This window comes from Protopterus annectens, chromosome 7.part0 (assembly GCF_019279795.1).
Source record: "Protopterus annectens isolate FY-2018-M chromosome 7.part0, PAN1.0, whole genome shotgun sequence".
Lineage (NCBI taxonomy): Eukaryota > Metazoa > Chordata > Ceratodontiformes > Protopteridae > Protopterus > Protopterus annectens.
The window spans coordinates 854,663,149-854,681,087 of record NC_056739.1 but is presented as its reverse complement, the minus strand read 5'-3'; the positions used below and the strand labels follow the sequence as shown (position 1 = coordinate 854,681,087).

At 40.5% G+C, this 17,939-nt stretch overlaps 1 protein-coding gene across 2 annotated transcripts in view; it reads left to right on the top strand.

Moving 5' to 3' along the window:
- NOL8 (nucleolar protein 8) overlaps positions 1–17,939 on the top strand; it is a 1,174,909-nt gene that overhangs the window by 753,051 nt on the left and 403,919 nt on the right. For both annotated transcript variants that reach the window (XM_044077406.1, XM_044077405.1), the window contains exon 11: positions 11,752–11,890. In XM_044077406.1, coding sequence (XP_043933341.1) covers positions 11,752–11,890 — 139 coding nt within the window. The remainder of the gene's footprint in view (positions 1–11,751; positions 11,891–17,939) is intronic.

Sequence of the window (17,939 nt, the reverse complement as noted above, 5' to 3'; positions counted from 1 at the left end):
CAGCCAATGAGATGTGAGGTATTTTTTGAGTTCTCTTTTAAATAGGAATTAGTGAGGTTTCCTTGGTAATGATAGTAGGGAGTAGATTCCAGATTTTACCGGTTGAGTTGACAAATATAGCATCGCCTGCAGAGTTGTTGGATTTTGGGTCAGTATCATTAGTTTATCAGCTGAGCATAATGGCCTGGGGCACTATGAGGGGTGAGAATATTTTGACGGCAGGGGTGTTATCAGGTTGATGGAGTATTTTATGCGCTACTATAAGCTGGTTGAACTGTAGAAGGGTAGGTAGCCATCCCAGTGCTTTGAGATTCTGGCAGTGGTGGGTCGTAAAAGCCATGCTGTAGCGAATCTGGCTATATGATTGTAACATCCTGATAATTTGTTGAGATCGGTTTTGAATAGGTTGGTGAGTACAGGGGAGGCATACATAAGGGTAGAGAAGGAGGTGCGTACTTTCAATAGCTACCTTAGCTGGGGGGGGGGGGGTGAGGAAAGGTTTGGCTCTGTACAGGGAGCCAAGTTTTTTGTTGACAGACTTAATAGTGTGATTGGCATGTTTATCAAATTTAAGGTTGTTTTTTTATGCCTAGAAGCTTTGTATGGTCATCAGGGGGTATAATGGTTTCATTGCTAGATTTGATGTTGAAGGAAGGAGGAAGAATTCTTGGTTAGGGGAGAAAAGCAGTAGCTTGGTTTTGTTAGGATTTAGAAGCAGGCAGCGATTAGCTAGCCATGCTTCTACCGTCCTGAAAGTGGTCTGGGTGAGGGTTAGAGGTTGTGTAGGAGAGGAGGCGGAGCAGATTAGAGAATACAGAAGCCTCAGACTTGTTTTGGGGGGCAGCCTTTGCAAACGTGAAGGTGCAAGGCCTTTGGTCTCCTTCTCAAAGGCAAGAACACATCAACATAAAAGAGATGAGAGCTCTTCTGCTGGCTCTTCAGGCCTTCCATACTCTGTTTTACATCAAGGACCCTAAAACTGTTTACAGACAACACCACAGTACTTTGGTATGTAAACAAACAGGGTGGACGAAATCATATTTTCTGTGCAGGCTGGCTGTCATAGCGTGGGAGCTGGCAGATCAATGCCGGGTCACTCTGAAGGCAGTATTATAGCTCCTGCAATCAGAATGTAATGGCAGACACACTCAGCAGGTCCATGACTCAGTCCTACGAATAGATGATTCACAGGGATGTGTTTCTGGACATTCTCCACTGGTGGAATACACCTCAAGTCGATCTCTTTGCCTCCTCTTTGAACAGACAACTTCCACAATTTTGTGCCAGAGTACCAGGTTTTCTGGTCTGGAAGGTGGGGACACACTCATTTTCTTGGAAGGGGATGTTTCTATATGCATTCTCCCCCTTCCCTGTCATTCAGAAAGTTTTGCTGAAAATTAAGTAGGACAAACCAAAAATCTTGCTGGTGACTCCCTTTTGGCCAAGACAGCACTGGTTCCATCCTCTTCTGCATTTAGCCAAGGGCAGTCATCACAAGTTACTTCACACAAGACGAGGGATCTCTCATACACCCACATCTGACATTGTGGGTGATAAATGTTTGATCCCTTTCAAACACCTTTTTCTGAGGACATGCTTAGGGTTCTTCAGGAGGCTGGGAAACCCAATGCTAGGAAATCCTAGTCATCAAAATGGAAGAAGTTTTCCATCTGGTGTCTGTCTCATAACCTAGATCCACTATCTGTGGACATTCCTTTGGTTCTATCCTACTTGTGTCAACTGCTGATGGCAGGGTAACTCTTCTGTTAAAGTTAACTTATCAGCCATTTCTGCCTGTCTGCCTTTTTCTCCAATATTTGCCTCCAGATTAGAGAAAAAACTTTTCTTAAAAGGCATCCTTCACATAAAGCCTCCCAAGAAACCTGTTCCCATTTTTATTTTTACTTATTTAACATTTGTTAACCGGGTGCCTTCTGTGGAAGTTTGGGCGCCAGGCTGGCAACTCGACACCGTAAAACTCCACTGCCAGTCATGAGCGAACAGATGACCCGCTGTTCCAAATTTGCACATGCATATACTCTGCAGGCTTTATTTCCTCTCATCTTTCCACAGGCCTTTCTGGCCTCCCTGGGTATCAAGGATGCTACTTTCATGTTTCCATTCATTCCCTCTGCAGGAAATTTCTGCATTTTTCTGTTGCTTCCCTGCTGTGCTTTGCCCTTTGGTCCCTCTACAACTCCAAGGGTATTTAAAAAATGCAGGTCTTCCTTTATCTGGACGATCTGCTTCTCCAGGCATCACTTCCAGAGACTTTGCAACATCATCTTCTTTTTGTCATTTCCCTTCTGCAAAGGTTGAGTTTCACAATAAATTTCAAAACTCCTTCCTCAATCCTTCCCAGGACCACTTCTTCCTGGGTTGCAGGATACAGACAAACCTAATGTTGGCTTCCCTACCGCCTCAAAAAGTTCTATTTCTAATCAGCTATTTCCAAAACCTTCTCCCTTTGCACTCTGTGGCAGCCAGGGAGTTTCTGAAGCTGCTGGGATTTATAGCATCCACTGTCCCCATGTTGTCTCTGACCAAACTGCACGTGATAAAATTTCAATGGTTCCTAATCTCAGTTTGGAGAAAGCATCTGCACCCATTGGAGTTTCCTTCCTCTTTTCTTCCCTAAAGAGGGAGCTACATTGGTGAAGTCAGCATTTTTCACTAAACCCAAGTCTTCCTTTGCATCCTCCTCTTACTGCTCAAGTCTTTATTTATTTTACATTTGTTGACTGGGATAGTCCGACTGGATATATGTCCATTTTTAGCGGAGGCCCGGGGAGAAAAGCTCCACATACCAAAAAAGAGACCGTACATACATCACGGAGTGATAAACTCAGGCAGACATGTTTAGAAAAATATAGACAAAGAATACAGGCAGATATCAATATACACAATGTGCAGACTTGCATCTGATTGGCAAAGATGTATCAGATAATGTGAACATAGAATACAATCAGTAATTCACAATGCTTAGACATTCAAATGCTATGAGGCATAGATACTTGGCTAAACAGCAGGTTGGGTAGCAAGACATGTATTAGTGAAGTTGTTAGTCAGGTTTAGAATAAGAGCACAGCCAATGAGATGTGAGGTATTTTGAGTTCTCTTTTAAATAGGGTCGTGAGGTTTCCTTGGTAATGGTAGTAGGGAGTAGATTCCAGATTTTACGGTTGAGTTGACAAATATAGCATCGCCTGCAGAGTTGTTGGATTTTTGGGTCAGTATCATTAGTTTATCAGCTGAGCATAATGGCCTGGGGGCACTATGAGGGGTGAGAATATTTTTGACGGCAGGGGTGTTATCAGGTTGATGGAGTATTTTATGCGCTACTATAAGCTGGTTGAACTGTAGAAGGGTAGGTAGCCATCCCAGTGCTTTGAGATTCTGGCAGTGGTGGGTCCTAAAAGCCATGCTGTAGCGAATCTGGCTATATGATTGTAACATCCTGATAATTTGTTGAGATCGGTTTTGAATAGGTTGGTGAGTACAGGGGAGGCATACATAAGGGTAGAGAAGGAGGTGCGATCTTGCAATAGCTACCCTAGCTGGGGGGGGGGGGGTGAGGAAAGGTTTGGCTCTGTACAGGGAGCCAAGTTTTTTGTTGACAGACTTAATAGTGTGATTGGCATGTTTATCAAATTTAAGGTTGTTTTTTTATGCCTAGAAGCTTTGTATGGTCATCAGGGGGTATAATGGTTTCATTGCTAGATTTGATGTTGAAGGAAGGAGGAAGAATTCTTCGGTTAGGGGAGAAAAGCAGTAGCTTGGTTTTGTTAGGATTTAGAAGCAGGCAGCGATTAGCTAGCCATGCTTCTACCGTCCTGAAAGTGGTCTGGGTGAGGGTTAGAGGTTGTGTAGGAGAGGAGGCGGAGCAGATTAGAGAATACAGAAGCCTCAGACTTGTTTTGGGGGGCAGCCTTTGCAAACGTGAAGGTGCAAGGCCTTTGGTCTCCTTCTCAAAGGCAAGAACACATCAACATAAAAGAGATGAGAGCTCTTCTGCTGGCTCTTCAGGCCTTCCATACTCTGTTTTACATCAAGGACCCCCTAAAACTGTTTACAGACAACACCACAGTACTTTGGTATGTAAACAAACAGGGTGGACGAAATCATATTTTCTGTGCAGGCTGGCTGTCATAGCGTGGGAGCTGGCAGATCAATGCCGGGTCACTCTGAAGGCAGTATTATAGCTCCTGCAATCAGAATGTAATGGCAGACACACTCAGCAGGTCCATGACTCAGTCCTACGAATAGATGATTCACAGGGATGTGTTTCTGGACATTCTCCACTGGTGGAATACACCTCAAGTCGATCTCTTTGCCTCCTCTTTGAACAGACAACTTCCACAATTTTGTGCCAGAGTACCAGGTTTTCTGGTCTGGAAGGTGGGGACACACTCATTTTCTTGGAAGGGGATGTTTCTATATGCATTCTCCCCCTTCCCTGTCATTCAGAAAGTTTTGCTGAAAATTAAGTAGGACAAACCAAAAATCTTGCTGGTGACTCCCTTTTGGCCAAGACAGCACTGGTTCCATCCTCTTCTGCATTTAGCCAAGGGCAGTCATCACAAGTTACTTCACACAAGACGAGGGATCTCTCATACACCCACATCTGACATTGTGGGTGATAAATGTTTGATCCCTTTCAAACACCTTTTTTCTGAGGACATGCTTAGGGTTCTTCAGGAGGCTGGGAAACCCAATGCTAGGAAATCCTAGTCATCAAAATGGAAGAAGTTTTCCATCTGGTGTCTGTCTCATAACCTAGATCCACTATCTGTGGACATTCCTTTGGTTCTATCCTACTTGTGTCAACTGCTGATGGCAGGGTAACTCTTCTGTTAAAGTTAACTTATCAGCCATTTCTGCCTGTCTGCCTTTTTCTCCAATATTTGCCTCCAGATTAGAGAAAAAACTTTTCTTAAAAGGCATCCTTCACATAAAGCCTCCCAAGAAACCTGTTCCCATTTTTTATTTTTACTTATTTAACATTTGTTAACCGGGTGCCTTCTGTGGAAGTTTGGGCGCCAGGCTGGCAACTCGACACCGTAAAACTCCACTGCCAGTCATGAGCGAACAGATGACCCGCTGTTCCAAATTTGCACATGCATATACTCTGCAGGCTTTATTTCCTCTCATCTTTCCACAGGCCTTTCTGGCCTCCCTGGGTATCAAGGATGCTACTTTCATGTTTCCATTCATTCCCTCTGCAGGAAATTTCTGCATTTTTCTGTTGCTTCCCTGCTGTGCTTTGCCCTTTGGTCCCTCTACAACTCCAAGGGTATTTAAAAAATGCAGGTCTTCCTTTATCTGGACGATCTGCTTCTCCAGGCATCACTTCCAGAGACTTTGCAACATCATCTTCTTTTTGTCATTTCCCTTCTGCAAAGGTTGAGTTTCACAATAAATTTCAAAACTCCTTCCTCAATCCTTCCCAGGACCACTTCTTCCTGGGTTGCAGGATACAGACAAACCTAATGTTGGCTTCCCTACCGCCTCAAAAAGTTCTATTTCTAATCAGCTATTTCCAAAACCTTCTCCCTTTGCACTCTGTGGCAGCCAGGGAGTTTCTGAAGCTGCTGGGATTTATAGCATCCACTGTCCCCATGTTGTCTCTGACCAAACTGCACGTGATAAAATTTCAATGGTTCCTAATCTCAGTTTGGAGAAAGCATCTGCACCCATTGGAGTTTCCTTCCTCTTTTCTTCCCTAAAGAGGGAGCTACATTGGTGAAGTCAGCATTTTTCACTAAACCCAAGTCTTCCTTTGCATCCTCCTCTTACTGCTCAAGTCTTTATTTATTTTACATTTGTTGACTGGGATAGTCCGACTGGATATATGTCCATTTTTAGCGGAGGCCCGGGGAGAAAAGCTCCACATACCAAAAAAGAGACCGTACATACATCACGGAGTGATAAACTCAGGCAGACATGTTTAGAAAAATATAGACAAAGAATACAGGCAGATATCAATATACACAATGTGCAGACTTGCATCTGATTGGCAAAGATGTATCAGATAATGTGAACATAGAATACAATCAGTAATTCACAATGCTTAGACATTCAAATGCTATGAGGCATAGATACTTGGCTAAACAGCAGGTTGGGTAGCAAGACATGTATTAGTGAAGTTGTTAGTCAGGTTTAGAATAAGAGCACAGCCAATGAGATGTGAGGTATTTTTTGAGTTCTCTTTTAAATAGGGGTCGTGAGGTTTCCTTGGTAATGGTAGTAGGGAGTAGATTCCAGATTTTACCGGTTGAGTTGACAAATATAGCATCGCCTGCAGAGTTGTTGGATTTTTGGGTCAGTATCATTAGTTTATCAGCTGAGCATAATGGCCTGGGGGCACTATGAGGGGTGAGAATATTTTTGACGGCAGGGGTGTTATCAGGTTGATGGAGTATTTTATGCGCTACTATAAGCTGGTTGAACTGTAGAAGGGTAGGTAGCCATCCCAGTGCTTTGAGATTCTGGCAGTGGTGGGTCCTAAAAGCCATGCTGTAGCGAATCTGGCTATATGATTGTAACATCCTGATAATTTGTTGAGATCGGTTTTGAATAGGTTGGTGAGTACAGGGGAGGCATACATAAGGGTAGAGAAGGAGGTGCGATCTTGCAATAGCTACCCTAGCTGGGGGGGGGGGGGGGTGAGGAAAGGTTTGGCTCTGTACAGGGAGCCAAGTTTTTTGTTGACAGACTTAATAGTGTGATTGGCATGTTTATCAAATTTAAGGTTGTTTTTTTATGCCTAGAAGCTTTGTATGGTCATCAGGGGGTATAATGGTTTCATTGCTAGATTTGATGTTGAAGGAAGGAGGAAGAATTCTTCGGTTAGGGGAGAAAAGCAGTAGCTTGGTTTTGTTAGGATTTAGAAGCAGGCAGCGATTAGCTAGCCATGCTTCTACCGTCCTGAAAGTGGTCTGGGTGAGGGTTAGAGGTTGTGTAGGAGAGGAGGCGGAGCAGATTAGAGAATACAGAAGCCTCAGACTTGTTTTGGGGGGCAGCCTTTGCAAACGTGAAGGTGCAAGGCCTTTGGTCTCCTTCTCAAAGGCAAGAACACATCAACATAAAAGAGATGAGAGCTCTTCTGCTGGCTCTTCAGGCCTTCCATACTCTGTTTTACATCAAGGACCCCCTAAAACTGTTTACAGACAACACCACAGTACTTTGGTATGTAAACAAACAGGGTGGACGAAATCATATTTTCTGTGCAGGCTGGCTGTCATAGCGTGGGAGCTGGCAGATCAATGCCGGGTCACTCTGAAGGCAGTATTATAGCTCCTGCAATCAGAATGTAATGGCAGACACACTCAGCAGGTCCATGACTCAGTCCTACGAATAGATGATTCACAGGGATGTGTTTCTGGACATTCTCCACTGGTGGAATACACCTCAAGTCGATCTCTTTGCCTCCTCTTTGAACAGACAACTTCCACAATTTTGTGCCAGAGTACCAGGTTTTCTGGTCTGGAAGGTGGGGACACACTCATTTTCTTGGAAGGGGATGTTTCTATATGCATTCTCCCCCTTCCTGTCATTCAGAAAGTTTTGCTGAAAATTAAGTAGGACAAACCAAAAATCTTGCTGGTGACTCCCTTTTGGCCAAGACAGCACTGGTTCCATCCTCTTCTGCATTTAGCCAAGGGCAGTCATCACAAGTTACTTCACACAAGACGAGGGATCTCTCATACACCCACATCTGACATTGTGGGTGATAAATGTTTGATCCCTTTCAAACACCTTTTTTCTGAGGACATGCTTAGGGTTCTTCAGGAGGCTGGGAAACCCAATGCTAGGAAATCCTAGTCATCAAAATGGAAGAAGTTTTCCATCTGGTGTCTGTCTCATAACCTAGATCCACTATCTGTGGACATTCCTTTGGTTCTATCCTACTTGTGTCAACTGCTGATGGCAGGGTAACTCTTCTGTTAAAGTTAATTTATCAGCCATTTCTGCCTGTCTGCCTTTTTCTCCAATATTTGCCTCCAGATTAGAGAAAAAACTTTTCTTAAAAAGCATCCTTCACATAAAGCCTCCCAAGAAACCTGTTCCCATTTTTTATTTTTACTTATTTAACATTTGTTAACCGGGTGCCTTCTGTGGAAGTTTGGGCGCCAGGCTGGCAACTCGACACCGTAAAACTCCACTGCCAGTCATGAGCGGACAGATGACCCGCTGTGATGACCCCTAACCGGGAAAAGCCAACAGAAGAAGAAGACTATTTGTTAACTGGGAAAGTCCAACTTGGAACTAAGCCAATTTTCAGTGGGGGAAGAAACGCTCTAGGTGTATGTCTTTCTAATATGGGAGGAAACCAGAGCACCCAGAGACAACCCACACAAATGCAGGGAGGACATGCAGACTCTGCACAGAAGGCATGCCAGCCGAGAATCAAACCAGAGACCCTCTTGCTGTGAGGCGAGAACGCTACCGCTCGCTACCGCAACTTCCCATTCCTTGATATCTAAATTATGTTCTGGAATAACTCACTGTACCTCATTTTGAATCTGCAGTCACAGCTTTCATGCAACATTGTACTTGGAAGACTGTACTATTAGTCACCATCATCTCTGCCAGAAGGGTGTCTGAGCTTCAGGCTCTGATGGCCTTTCCACCCTTCCTAATTTTTTACAAGGGTAGGGTTTCTTTGCATGTATCAACTCTTCCTTTTATGCCCAAGGTTGTGAATAAGTTGTAAATCTGTCTATTAATTTGACCACCATTTTTCCCTCTCCACAGTCCTCTAGTGAGGGGGTCATACGTACTTTGGATGTGCATAGACAACTCAGATTTTATTTGCATAAAACTAAGGCTGTCAAGAAATCTGGTCAGCTTTTTTGTCTTTTCATCCCAGGGCTCTTGGAAGGCTTGTTTCCAGGCAGACAATTTCTACTTGGATTTCCAAGACCATTTTGTTATGTTGTGCTTGCTGTTCATTAAAGAGTCTCTGTTCCCCTGTTAAGGCCCATTCTACTAGAGCTGTTGCCTCTTCTGGTGCCTTTTTCAAGGGTTTGGATACTACTACTACTATTTCGGAAGCAGACACTTGGGACTTCTGTTCACACTTTCATTAAACATTGCAAGTTGAATGGCATCTCCACATCCAGAGCGTGCTTTGCTAGAGCTATTTTCATGGCTTTCTAGAGAGTACGTCTGCTGCTTCCCCTCCCTCTTCCTTCTCTTCTTCATGAGCTATAGTACTCTGTCATGTAAAGAATACTGCAACATAGGAATAGAAGGGCATAAAATAGTTGTGTAAAATCTTACCATAACCATAGATGAATGTCCTTCTCTTCTATGTTGATGTATTCTGTCCCACCTACCTTCCCCCTGGTTCATGTCTTTTCTGTGGATGTATGTTTTCCTCCATTTGTTCCTAAAGTGAAGATGGCACATGCGGACATCACTTTTATGGTCTATGCTGTCTGCAGGCCTACGTGTGACGTCCCTCCTACCCTGCAGTGTTAAAAGGCTTTTGTATACTGGCCGGACATTGGGACCACCTATGGCAGTCATCCCTCATGTAAAGATTACTGCAACATAGAAAAGGACATATGGTAAGATTTTATACAACTATTCTTTCTTCAGGCTTAGGTGTACCCTGAACGGTTAACAATTTGGAATTTGAGATGACACTCAGATTGTAAAGCAGCTTGAAGTTGCACATTCTAATTAGAAGAGAGCACATCTTCCTATTGAGCCTCATTCCTTTGTTAGGCCTTTGTTACTTGGGCATCATCACTCTTAACATCCTATGAAGGACGCCTCTTACACTTTAGAACTCTGTAGTGAAATTGCTTCTCTTTATCAAACCCTTTGCATAGCATTCTTAACCTTTTACAACTTTACACTTAAAAATGCAATTGTAAATAGTTCAGAAGAAAGAAAATAGAACACTACGACACACTCATACTTCTCAATGTATGTTAATGGTTTGTATAAGATGAATTATCCTGGGTCTAAATAATGTCATAGTACATGTCAGTCTCATTACCAAAGCCTTTATTCTACCAGTATTCTGACGATGGAATCTGTTATTACTTCACTGTGAATGCAAATGTAATTATTTGTAACTTATTTGGGCCCAGAAATGAAAACTCTTTAAAATACAGTAGAGTCAATTGTCCGAACTAATTGGGACCTATGGTAGTTCGGATAATCAAATTGTTTGGATAATCAGACATGCATTGAACTGGTTAAAAAAAAACTTCTGAAATTGTGTTTTTTTCTGCATGTAGGGAATACACTTTTCAACCATTAGGTGATTCCATTGGACAATACAGAATATTTTTCAACCACGAACGGGCTACAAGCTCAAAAAACATGCCTAAGCAAATATGTATGTTGTGTCTTTCGGCTTTTCCCGGTTAAGGGTCGCCACAGCTTAACTCCGGTCCGCTAATGATTGGCAGTAGATTTTTATGTACTGAGTTGCCAGCTCTGACGCACAACCTTCAACGCATGTCTCCACACAGAAGACGCTGTAGCTGAGGATCGAACAGGACAACGTCTTACTGTGAGGCAACAACGCTACCGCAGCACCACCACCGCAGTGCCCAAGCAAATATGTATAATGTTTGCATATTCAGACTTTATGATTTTTCCTACCCAAAAACTTTAGAAGGCGGAGTTCAGATAATTGACATTTCTGATAATTGACATTTGGATAATCGGCTCTCTACTGTAATAAAAATGTAATTTTAAGTCTTTCTTTTCATGTTGTCAGCACTTCTTTTACCTGTGTCCATGTTGATCCTTCCCTTGTTTCTTGGGTAAGTAAACTGATTCAGTGGATGCTTTTAATCATGAAATGAGCTTTAGGTAGAAAATTATCAAATAGCTATATAAACAATATACAAATAAAGCAGAGATATAGTTGTTGTTGTCTTTTGGCTTTTCCCGGTTAGGGGTCGCCACAGCGGAACTCCGGTCCGCTAATGATTGGCATGTAAGCATGTTTGACCAATTAGTATATAGCACTGGATTGCATTTATTTCTTTGGCAGTCAGCTTATGGCAGAGACAGTTTTTTTGCCCATTTGTTATGTATAAATCTGAATGAAATATTCAACAAACTGTAAACCATATGGACTTGACCTTTCTGTCACTTGCTATAAGTAGATCTGCCTGTTTTGACCAAAATTGCTGTAGACGAATAATTTTATGACCATTTTCTTTTTTGCACTTGTAGTTCCTTGTTTGGCTATGGCTTGTTTTCTTGGTGTTTACTTAACCTTCTGAAAGGGAAGGTGTGATAGTGCCGATAAGTGAGTGCTCAATATTTCTGCACTTTCCTGTGGCAGGAAATCACTTATTAAAAATGTGACGACATTTTGTTGTTTCTCTCACAATTTAAACACATTTTCGCATATTTGCCTTCTGTATTTCTATTTTTGTCAGAAGCTATTGGCATCTGTCAGAATATCTCAAATAAGAAACGTGCAGACATCACAGTAAGCAGTTTTGATTGCTTTCTGTGTTTTAACATATTCAGAGTCTACAGAGGCAGCATTAGAATGTTTTATACGTGCAGGTATTTCTTTCAAGGTGAAGGGTTTAGATTTAATTTTAAAACAGGCTGGTATGTATAGTTACCCTTGTTTTAGACAAATGTAAACCAGTACTATTCTAGGTACTGGACATGTTATTTCCTCTGCCTCAGGGTAGAAGGTAATGTTTAATACAAGACTGATAAACTCAAAAATACATGAAGCTGTGCACTTTTCTTTTATAGAGGATACCACAAATAAAATAAAGGATGATGATGACCTTGCTGCAGAGAAAAAGAAAAATCTAGAGATTTTACAGCGCTTTCTCCATGTTAGTGTTGAAATGCCCGAGTCAAAGAAAGAAGCAACAAAAAAGCAGTTCAGGTATGTATATTGTACAGATTGCGATCAGATGTACTCTGCATTTTACTTTCACCTTTTTAGATGTGGATTATTATTCATGTTCTGAAAGTGTATAATTATGCAGCCTAAGTTTGTTTGTTCTTGGCTGTACTACCAGTCTCATCTTATTGGTTGAACTGGCATTTAAACTGTCATGAGGCAATATTTGCCTTTCACAGGGTGAGCTGCTGTAAACATAAATTGCAACAGTTGGGTTTACCCATATTCTGTTATTTTCTCCTGCCAGATTTATTTTTCCATTCTTCCCTATGAGATTAATGTTGGTCCTATACATTTGAAGGTATTGATTTACAATGCATAAGGTAGCTGGATATGTCCACCTCTGTCATCTGATTTCTTCAGTTGTATGTGTGCTAGTTTACTGCAAGCCTGTTATTTGCACTACCTATTTTTTCATCATTACATTGACTTGTGCTGTCATAATATTGGCCATTTTTCTTCAGATTTTGTGGATAAATCAACTTCATCTTAATGCAGAATCAAAATAAACGTTGAGTTCTACTACTGCGCTATCTTCCTTGTAACAACGTTGAACACAGAGGAAACGCAGTGCAGTCTCCGAAAACAAGCTTTTATTGTAATTATGATAAAATGTCCAGACAGAAAATAAGAAAGTAACAAATTGTAGGACACAATGAGTTGAGCACTTTCACCTACATTAAGTAACACTCATTGTGTTCTACAATTTGTTACTTTCTTATTTTCTGTCTGGACATTTTATAATGATTACAATAAAAGCTTGTTTTCGGAGACTGCACTGCATTTCCTCTGTGTTCAACGTTGTTACAGGGAAGATAACTTCATCTTAATGAAAGAAAGTAAATTACCTCTTGTCTGAATAAAATTGGATTTTTGCTAGATAAATGGCAGTTCGAATCATCATTCTTTAAGATTCATAGATTCAGTTGAAATGCATGTATTTACATTTTGTGTACATACATACCTGAGCAGTGTCTAAATCTTTATATATATATATATATATATATATATATATATATATATATATACACAATATCATCATAGCAGGGATTTGGAAAAAGATAAGTGGCAGACAGAAATCAGGAACGGGGAAAATGTTCAGATAAAGTGGAAAAAAATGGAAGAATCTAAGGCCGAGGCAGTCAGAGACTTGATCAAGAAATGCAAATGCTTCTACTTTTCTAGAAGAGGAAGCTTCCAGTTTCTGAGCTCCTAAAATAGTGCTCTGAAACTGTGAACTAATGTATGTGAAGATGGTCTGCTGTTCCCAGTGCTACACAAAGTAAAAACTAAATCAGAACCTTTGATACATCAGTCTCTTCCAGAGTAATATTGCAGGTGCATAAGAGTTCAAAGTCAGTAGTGTCTTAGTGGGTTAATAAAAGGCTTTGTCTAGTGTACTTTGCATCTGCTTCTGCTAATACTGCTAGCAAAATTGTGATTATAAAATCTGTGGCATAGATTATGTCACTGTCGTACACAAAACAGCAAGGGAGCTACAAAGACCAGTGTTTCTGTTCCCTTGCCCAAAGTACGAATGTCATTACAGCACATAGATGTGACCATTCATTTGTTCTGATAAAGGACTCTGACATAATTGCTGTATGTGACCCATCTTCCAGTCTAAGCTGTTCAGGGAACAATGTAGTCGTATCTTCTGCTTAACAGTGAGGATGAAATGCTTGTACTTTGATATGTGCCCCCAGTCAGATCAACAAGTTCTGCTTTCTGGTATTTCTGTTTGTAAGGGAGCAGCTAGTGGTCCTCTTAATCACTGTCTAGTTACCTCTAAAAGAGGAGCGGTTAAAGAAGCACCACCCCCCGCAAAATGAAATTAACATAAAATAGTCTACAGATGATTATTTTATGTTAAAATAGTTTACAGATGATTATTTGGGGTGGCCACGGTGGTGCAGCGGTTAGCGTTGCTGTCTCACAGCAAGAGGTTCTCCGGTTCGATCCTCGGCTGGGGTGCCTTCTGTGCAGAGTCTGCATGTCCTCCCTGTGGTTGCGTGGGTTTCCTCCAGGTATTCTGGTTTCCTCCCACATCCCAAAGACGTGCCGTAGGTGGATTGGACTCACTAAAATTGGCCCTAGGTGTGAGTGTGTGTGCCTTCTGTGGAAGGTTGGGCGCCAGGCTGGCAACTCAACACTGTAAAACTCCACTGCCAATCATGAGCAGACAGGTGATCCGCTGTGGCGACCCCTAACTGGGAAAAGCCGAAAGAAGAAGTCTACAGATGATTATTTGCAGTGATGTGCAGCACAAACCTCTTCTACCTTTTTTTTTTTTTTTTTTTTTTTTTTTTAACTAGGAACATTTGAGTGAGGTTGATCCCATTTTGGCCCAGAGAAAAAGCTCCACAGTTATGACAAAGTACAGAGAACATTACATACACATGCATAAAGTAAGGTAGCAAGAGATTTTCATTGCACAGGGAAAAAAGTTGTATGGTTTTTACACATACTAAAATGCAACAGATATTCATTTTTCATACATTAAATCATAGTGGCATTTTACATTGTGAATCATATATATATATATATATATATATATATATATATATATATATATACACATACATACATTAAAATTGTATGTTCCTTTTAGGATCTACAGCTGAAATATCAAATATTGTACAGAACTGAATATGCACAGTTACTAGAAAGAGTGAGGCATTTGAAATTGTTAAGATATTGTCATTTAACTATTTTAAAATAGGAGTTCATTGGTAAAGTAGGTAAATTAGAGTTTGTAGAGGCAGTTGTAGTTTTGGATGTCAGTATGTTTTATAAAGAAGATTGGTATGCAGTGGAACATAAGACAAAAGATACAGAGATAGAGATGCTCAATGAGATAGGGGTGGTAGGAAAGGATTGAGCGTACATGAATTAGATGGAGGGGATTTGCTATATGAGTGAGGAAAAGTGTTTGAGTAGTATTTATATAGTATGCTGGAATAGTGCAGGAGCACAGCCATTTATCTTATAAGTGTTTTTTCAGTGATGCCTCAAAGACTTTTAGTTTGTCTGTCTTAGTTCTTAGAGAATGGAGTCCCAGATTTTTGTAACATAAGTATAAAGTGAGTTGCCGACAGAATTATTTGACTTTGTAACAGGAAATAGTGTTTTGTTGGATATGAGGGTTCTGGTGGTACTGTAAGGTTGCATTGTGCTAGTAGAGATGGATGTTTTTCAGGGCCTTGTATTAGTTTTTGGGCTATAGTGAGTTGTGAGTACTTGAGTTAGTGTGAAAGTTCAAGCCAATTAAGATCTTTTAGGGGTATGCAGTGGTGAGTCTTTTGAGGTGTATTTACAACAAAATTTGCAATAGTGTTGTAGACTATTCCTAGTTTGCTTTTTAGGGTGGAATTAAGATTTGTAAGGATAGGTGATGCGTAAAGTAGGGATGTGAATAGGTATGTTTTTGCAATAGATTTTCTAATGAGATCAGTGAGGATTTTTTTTTTACCCTAAAAAGGGAGCCAGCTTGCTGGTTTTTATTTTTTATGACTTTGAGGAAGCATTCATATTTGTGATTGTCTATTAATATTTCGAGAGTTTGGTTTGTGAAATGTATTCTATTTTTGTGTTAAATGATAAAATATGGAATGAATGCTTATGTTGTAGGTAGTTTCTAAAAGTTAATAAGATTTGTCTTTATAGGGTTTACAAGTGGGTGTGAGTTATCTAGACAGAATTTGATGGATAAAAAGTCTTTCACTGGGTGATATTTTACAGGGAGGATAGGGTGTAATAAAACAGGTGAGTGCAACATCATCTGCATATTGTTTTATGGTTGGTTGTCTGGATGAGGAGTGTAGATTATTAATAAAGATACTAGAGAAAGGGCCCTAGAATTGATTCTTGGGGGATGTTGACTGAGACTGGTAGAAAATTGGAGTAGTCTTTGTGCCATTTAACATTTTGTTTCCTACTAGACACTTAGCTGTGAATTCAGGTTAGAGTTAGAACATTGAGACATAGGGAAACAAGTTCATGAAGGTTTTGGTGTGTAACTGTATCATATGCTTTTGATAGGTCAAGGGAGATGGTTGAGGGTAGTTTGAAACTGTTTCCGAGTTTGTTGACAGTATTGTTAGAGCTTAGGAGGGCAACTGTAGTACTATTAAGGTTGGAAGCTGTGTTGAATGGGAGAGTGGGGAGGTTCTTGTCGGTAAGATACTTGATTTGTTGGGAGTGTATGCATTTTTCTAGGATTTTAGATGACGGTGAAAGAATGTCATTTGATTGATTTAGTTGGTTAGGTCAGTATAGTTGCCATCTTTTATTGAGAAGTATGATGTATGACATTTTCCAGATATTAGGACATAGTTTTCTTTTATTGATCTCTTGATTAGAATGGAGGCAGGGAATGCTATGACTTTTGCAGCTATTTTTTTTTTTTTTTTGTAGAGACGTTGGTGGCAATTTGTTGGCAGCTAGGCTGGTAGGTTTCAATTTTTGTTAGTATTTTTTTTTTTTTTTTGCTAAGGTGGGAACAATGTTGAATATGAACTGTGTTTTATTGTTTGGGATTCTGGCATAGTGACCGTTGTGGAGTTTTTTTGTTTGGTGAGAGTTAGGATTGAGTTTATAAAGTAGGAGATGAATTTTGTTACTGTATTCTCTGGGCTATTTGTTGTTGGAAAGGGGTTTGAGGTTTGCCCTGGTGTGATTAGTTGTTTTATGGACTGACAGACAAATTTGGGATTGCTTTGATTTCTCTTTTGTAAGGCCTACATTTTTTTGTCATTAAAGTGTATATAATTAAGTTAGATTCCTTGAGTATCTGTAGTCTTGTAGGGATGATGGGGTTTTTATTTTTTGCCCTGCTTTCCATGGATGTTCTTTTTATTAAGAGTTGTTTTGTTAGCCAAGGTGCAGGTATTTATCTAACTCTCTTTTCAGTGGGGCCAGATTAAGTGTATTTAGGAAAGTTTGGTTTTAATAAGCAACTGCCTGGTCTAATAAAATTTTTAGAGGGCTTCAGTTATGTTTCTTTAAGATAGAGCTCAGGGTTGAAATTTCTTAGGCTATGGACTTGTTTGTAGGTCACTTGCTGGTGAATGCTAAGCCGCTGCCTGTTTATATAAATGGTTATGTGGTTGCTGATAACATCAGGCAGGGTTCCACTAGCATTAATATTATTGGGCTTATTTGTGAGGTTCCAGACTAGTGTTTCCCTGTTAGAGTTTTTGTGTATTCTGGTGGTGTCATTTATTAGTTGAGAGAAACTGAATAGATTCAGCTCTGTGAATTTAAGCTAATTTGTTTCCAGTTATTGTCTACATAACCTATACATTACTGTGCAGCTAGTGCAAGATTTCTTCTAGTGTGGCTAGATTGTTTTGGGGTGAGTGTGTAAAGGACTGTTAGGCAACATGATTTTGCTGTTGTTGAGTTTTAGATGGGTGGCTGAAATTTCTGCATTATGAAATTGTGGGACGTTAAGAGGATGTTGGGATAAATTCTGATGTGTTTTTGAAAGTAACTGCTATTTCACCTCCTCCTAATTTTTTGTCTAGTTTGATAATCTTGAAACCTGGGGTTAGAATTGCATTGTCAGGTATTTCTGGCAGGTTTCTGTTGCAACAGCTATGTCAGGGCAACATATAACGTTCAGCGTTTGTGTTTATGTTCAGTAGTTGGAAGTAGTATCTTGTGAGCTTTGGGGAGAGGAGATATAGTGGATTTGACTGGTGGTGGTTTACAGTTAGGTAGTGGGCCATGGATTTGGGTGAATGTCACCACGTAAGAATACTTGATGGTTTTGTTTTGGTGTGAATGGAAGTGCTTTTGGTTTTGTTTGTATGTGTTGATAAGGAAGGTGTAGTGGCTTGTTTTTATATGTTTGAAGGGACACATGTTTAGTAATGAGTATGGGTACAGTTCAGGAGATATAGAAAAGGGGTTGTTTAAGGGTAGTTATGTGGCTGGATGTGGGGTTGGAAGTTTTGTGATGTGAGCAAAGGAATGAGGAAAGCTGTGGAAGGTACATATAGATAAAGCATTTTTGGAATGGGAAAGA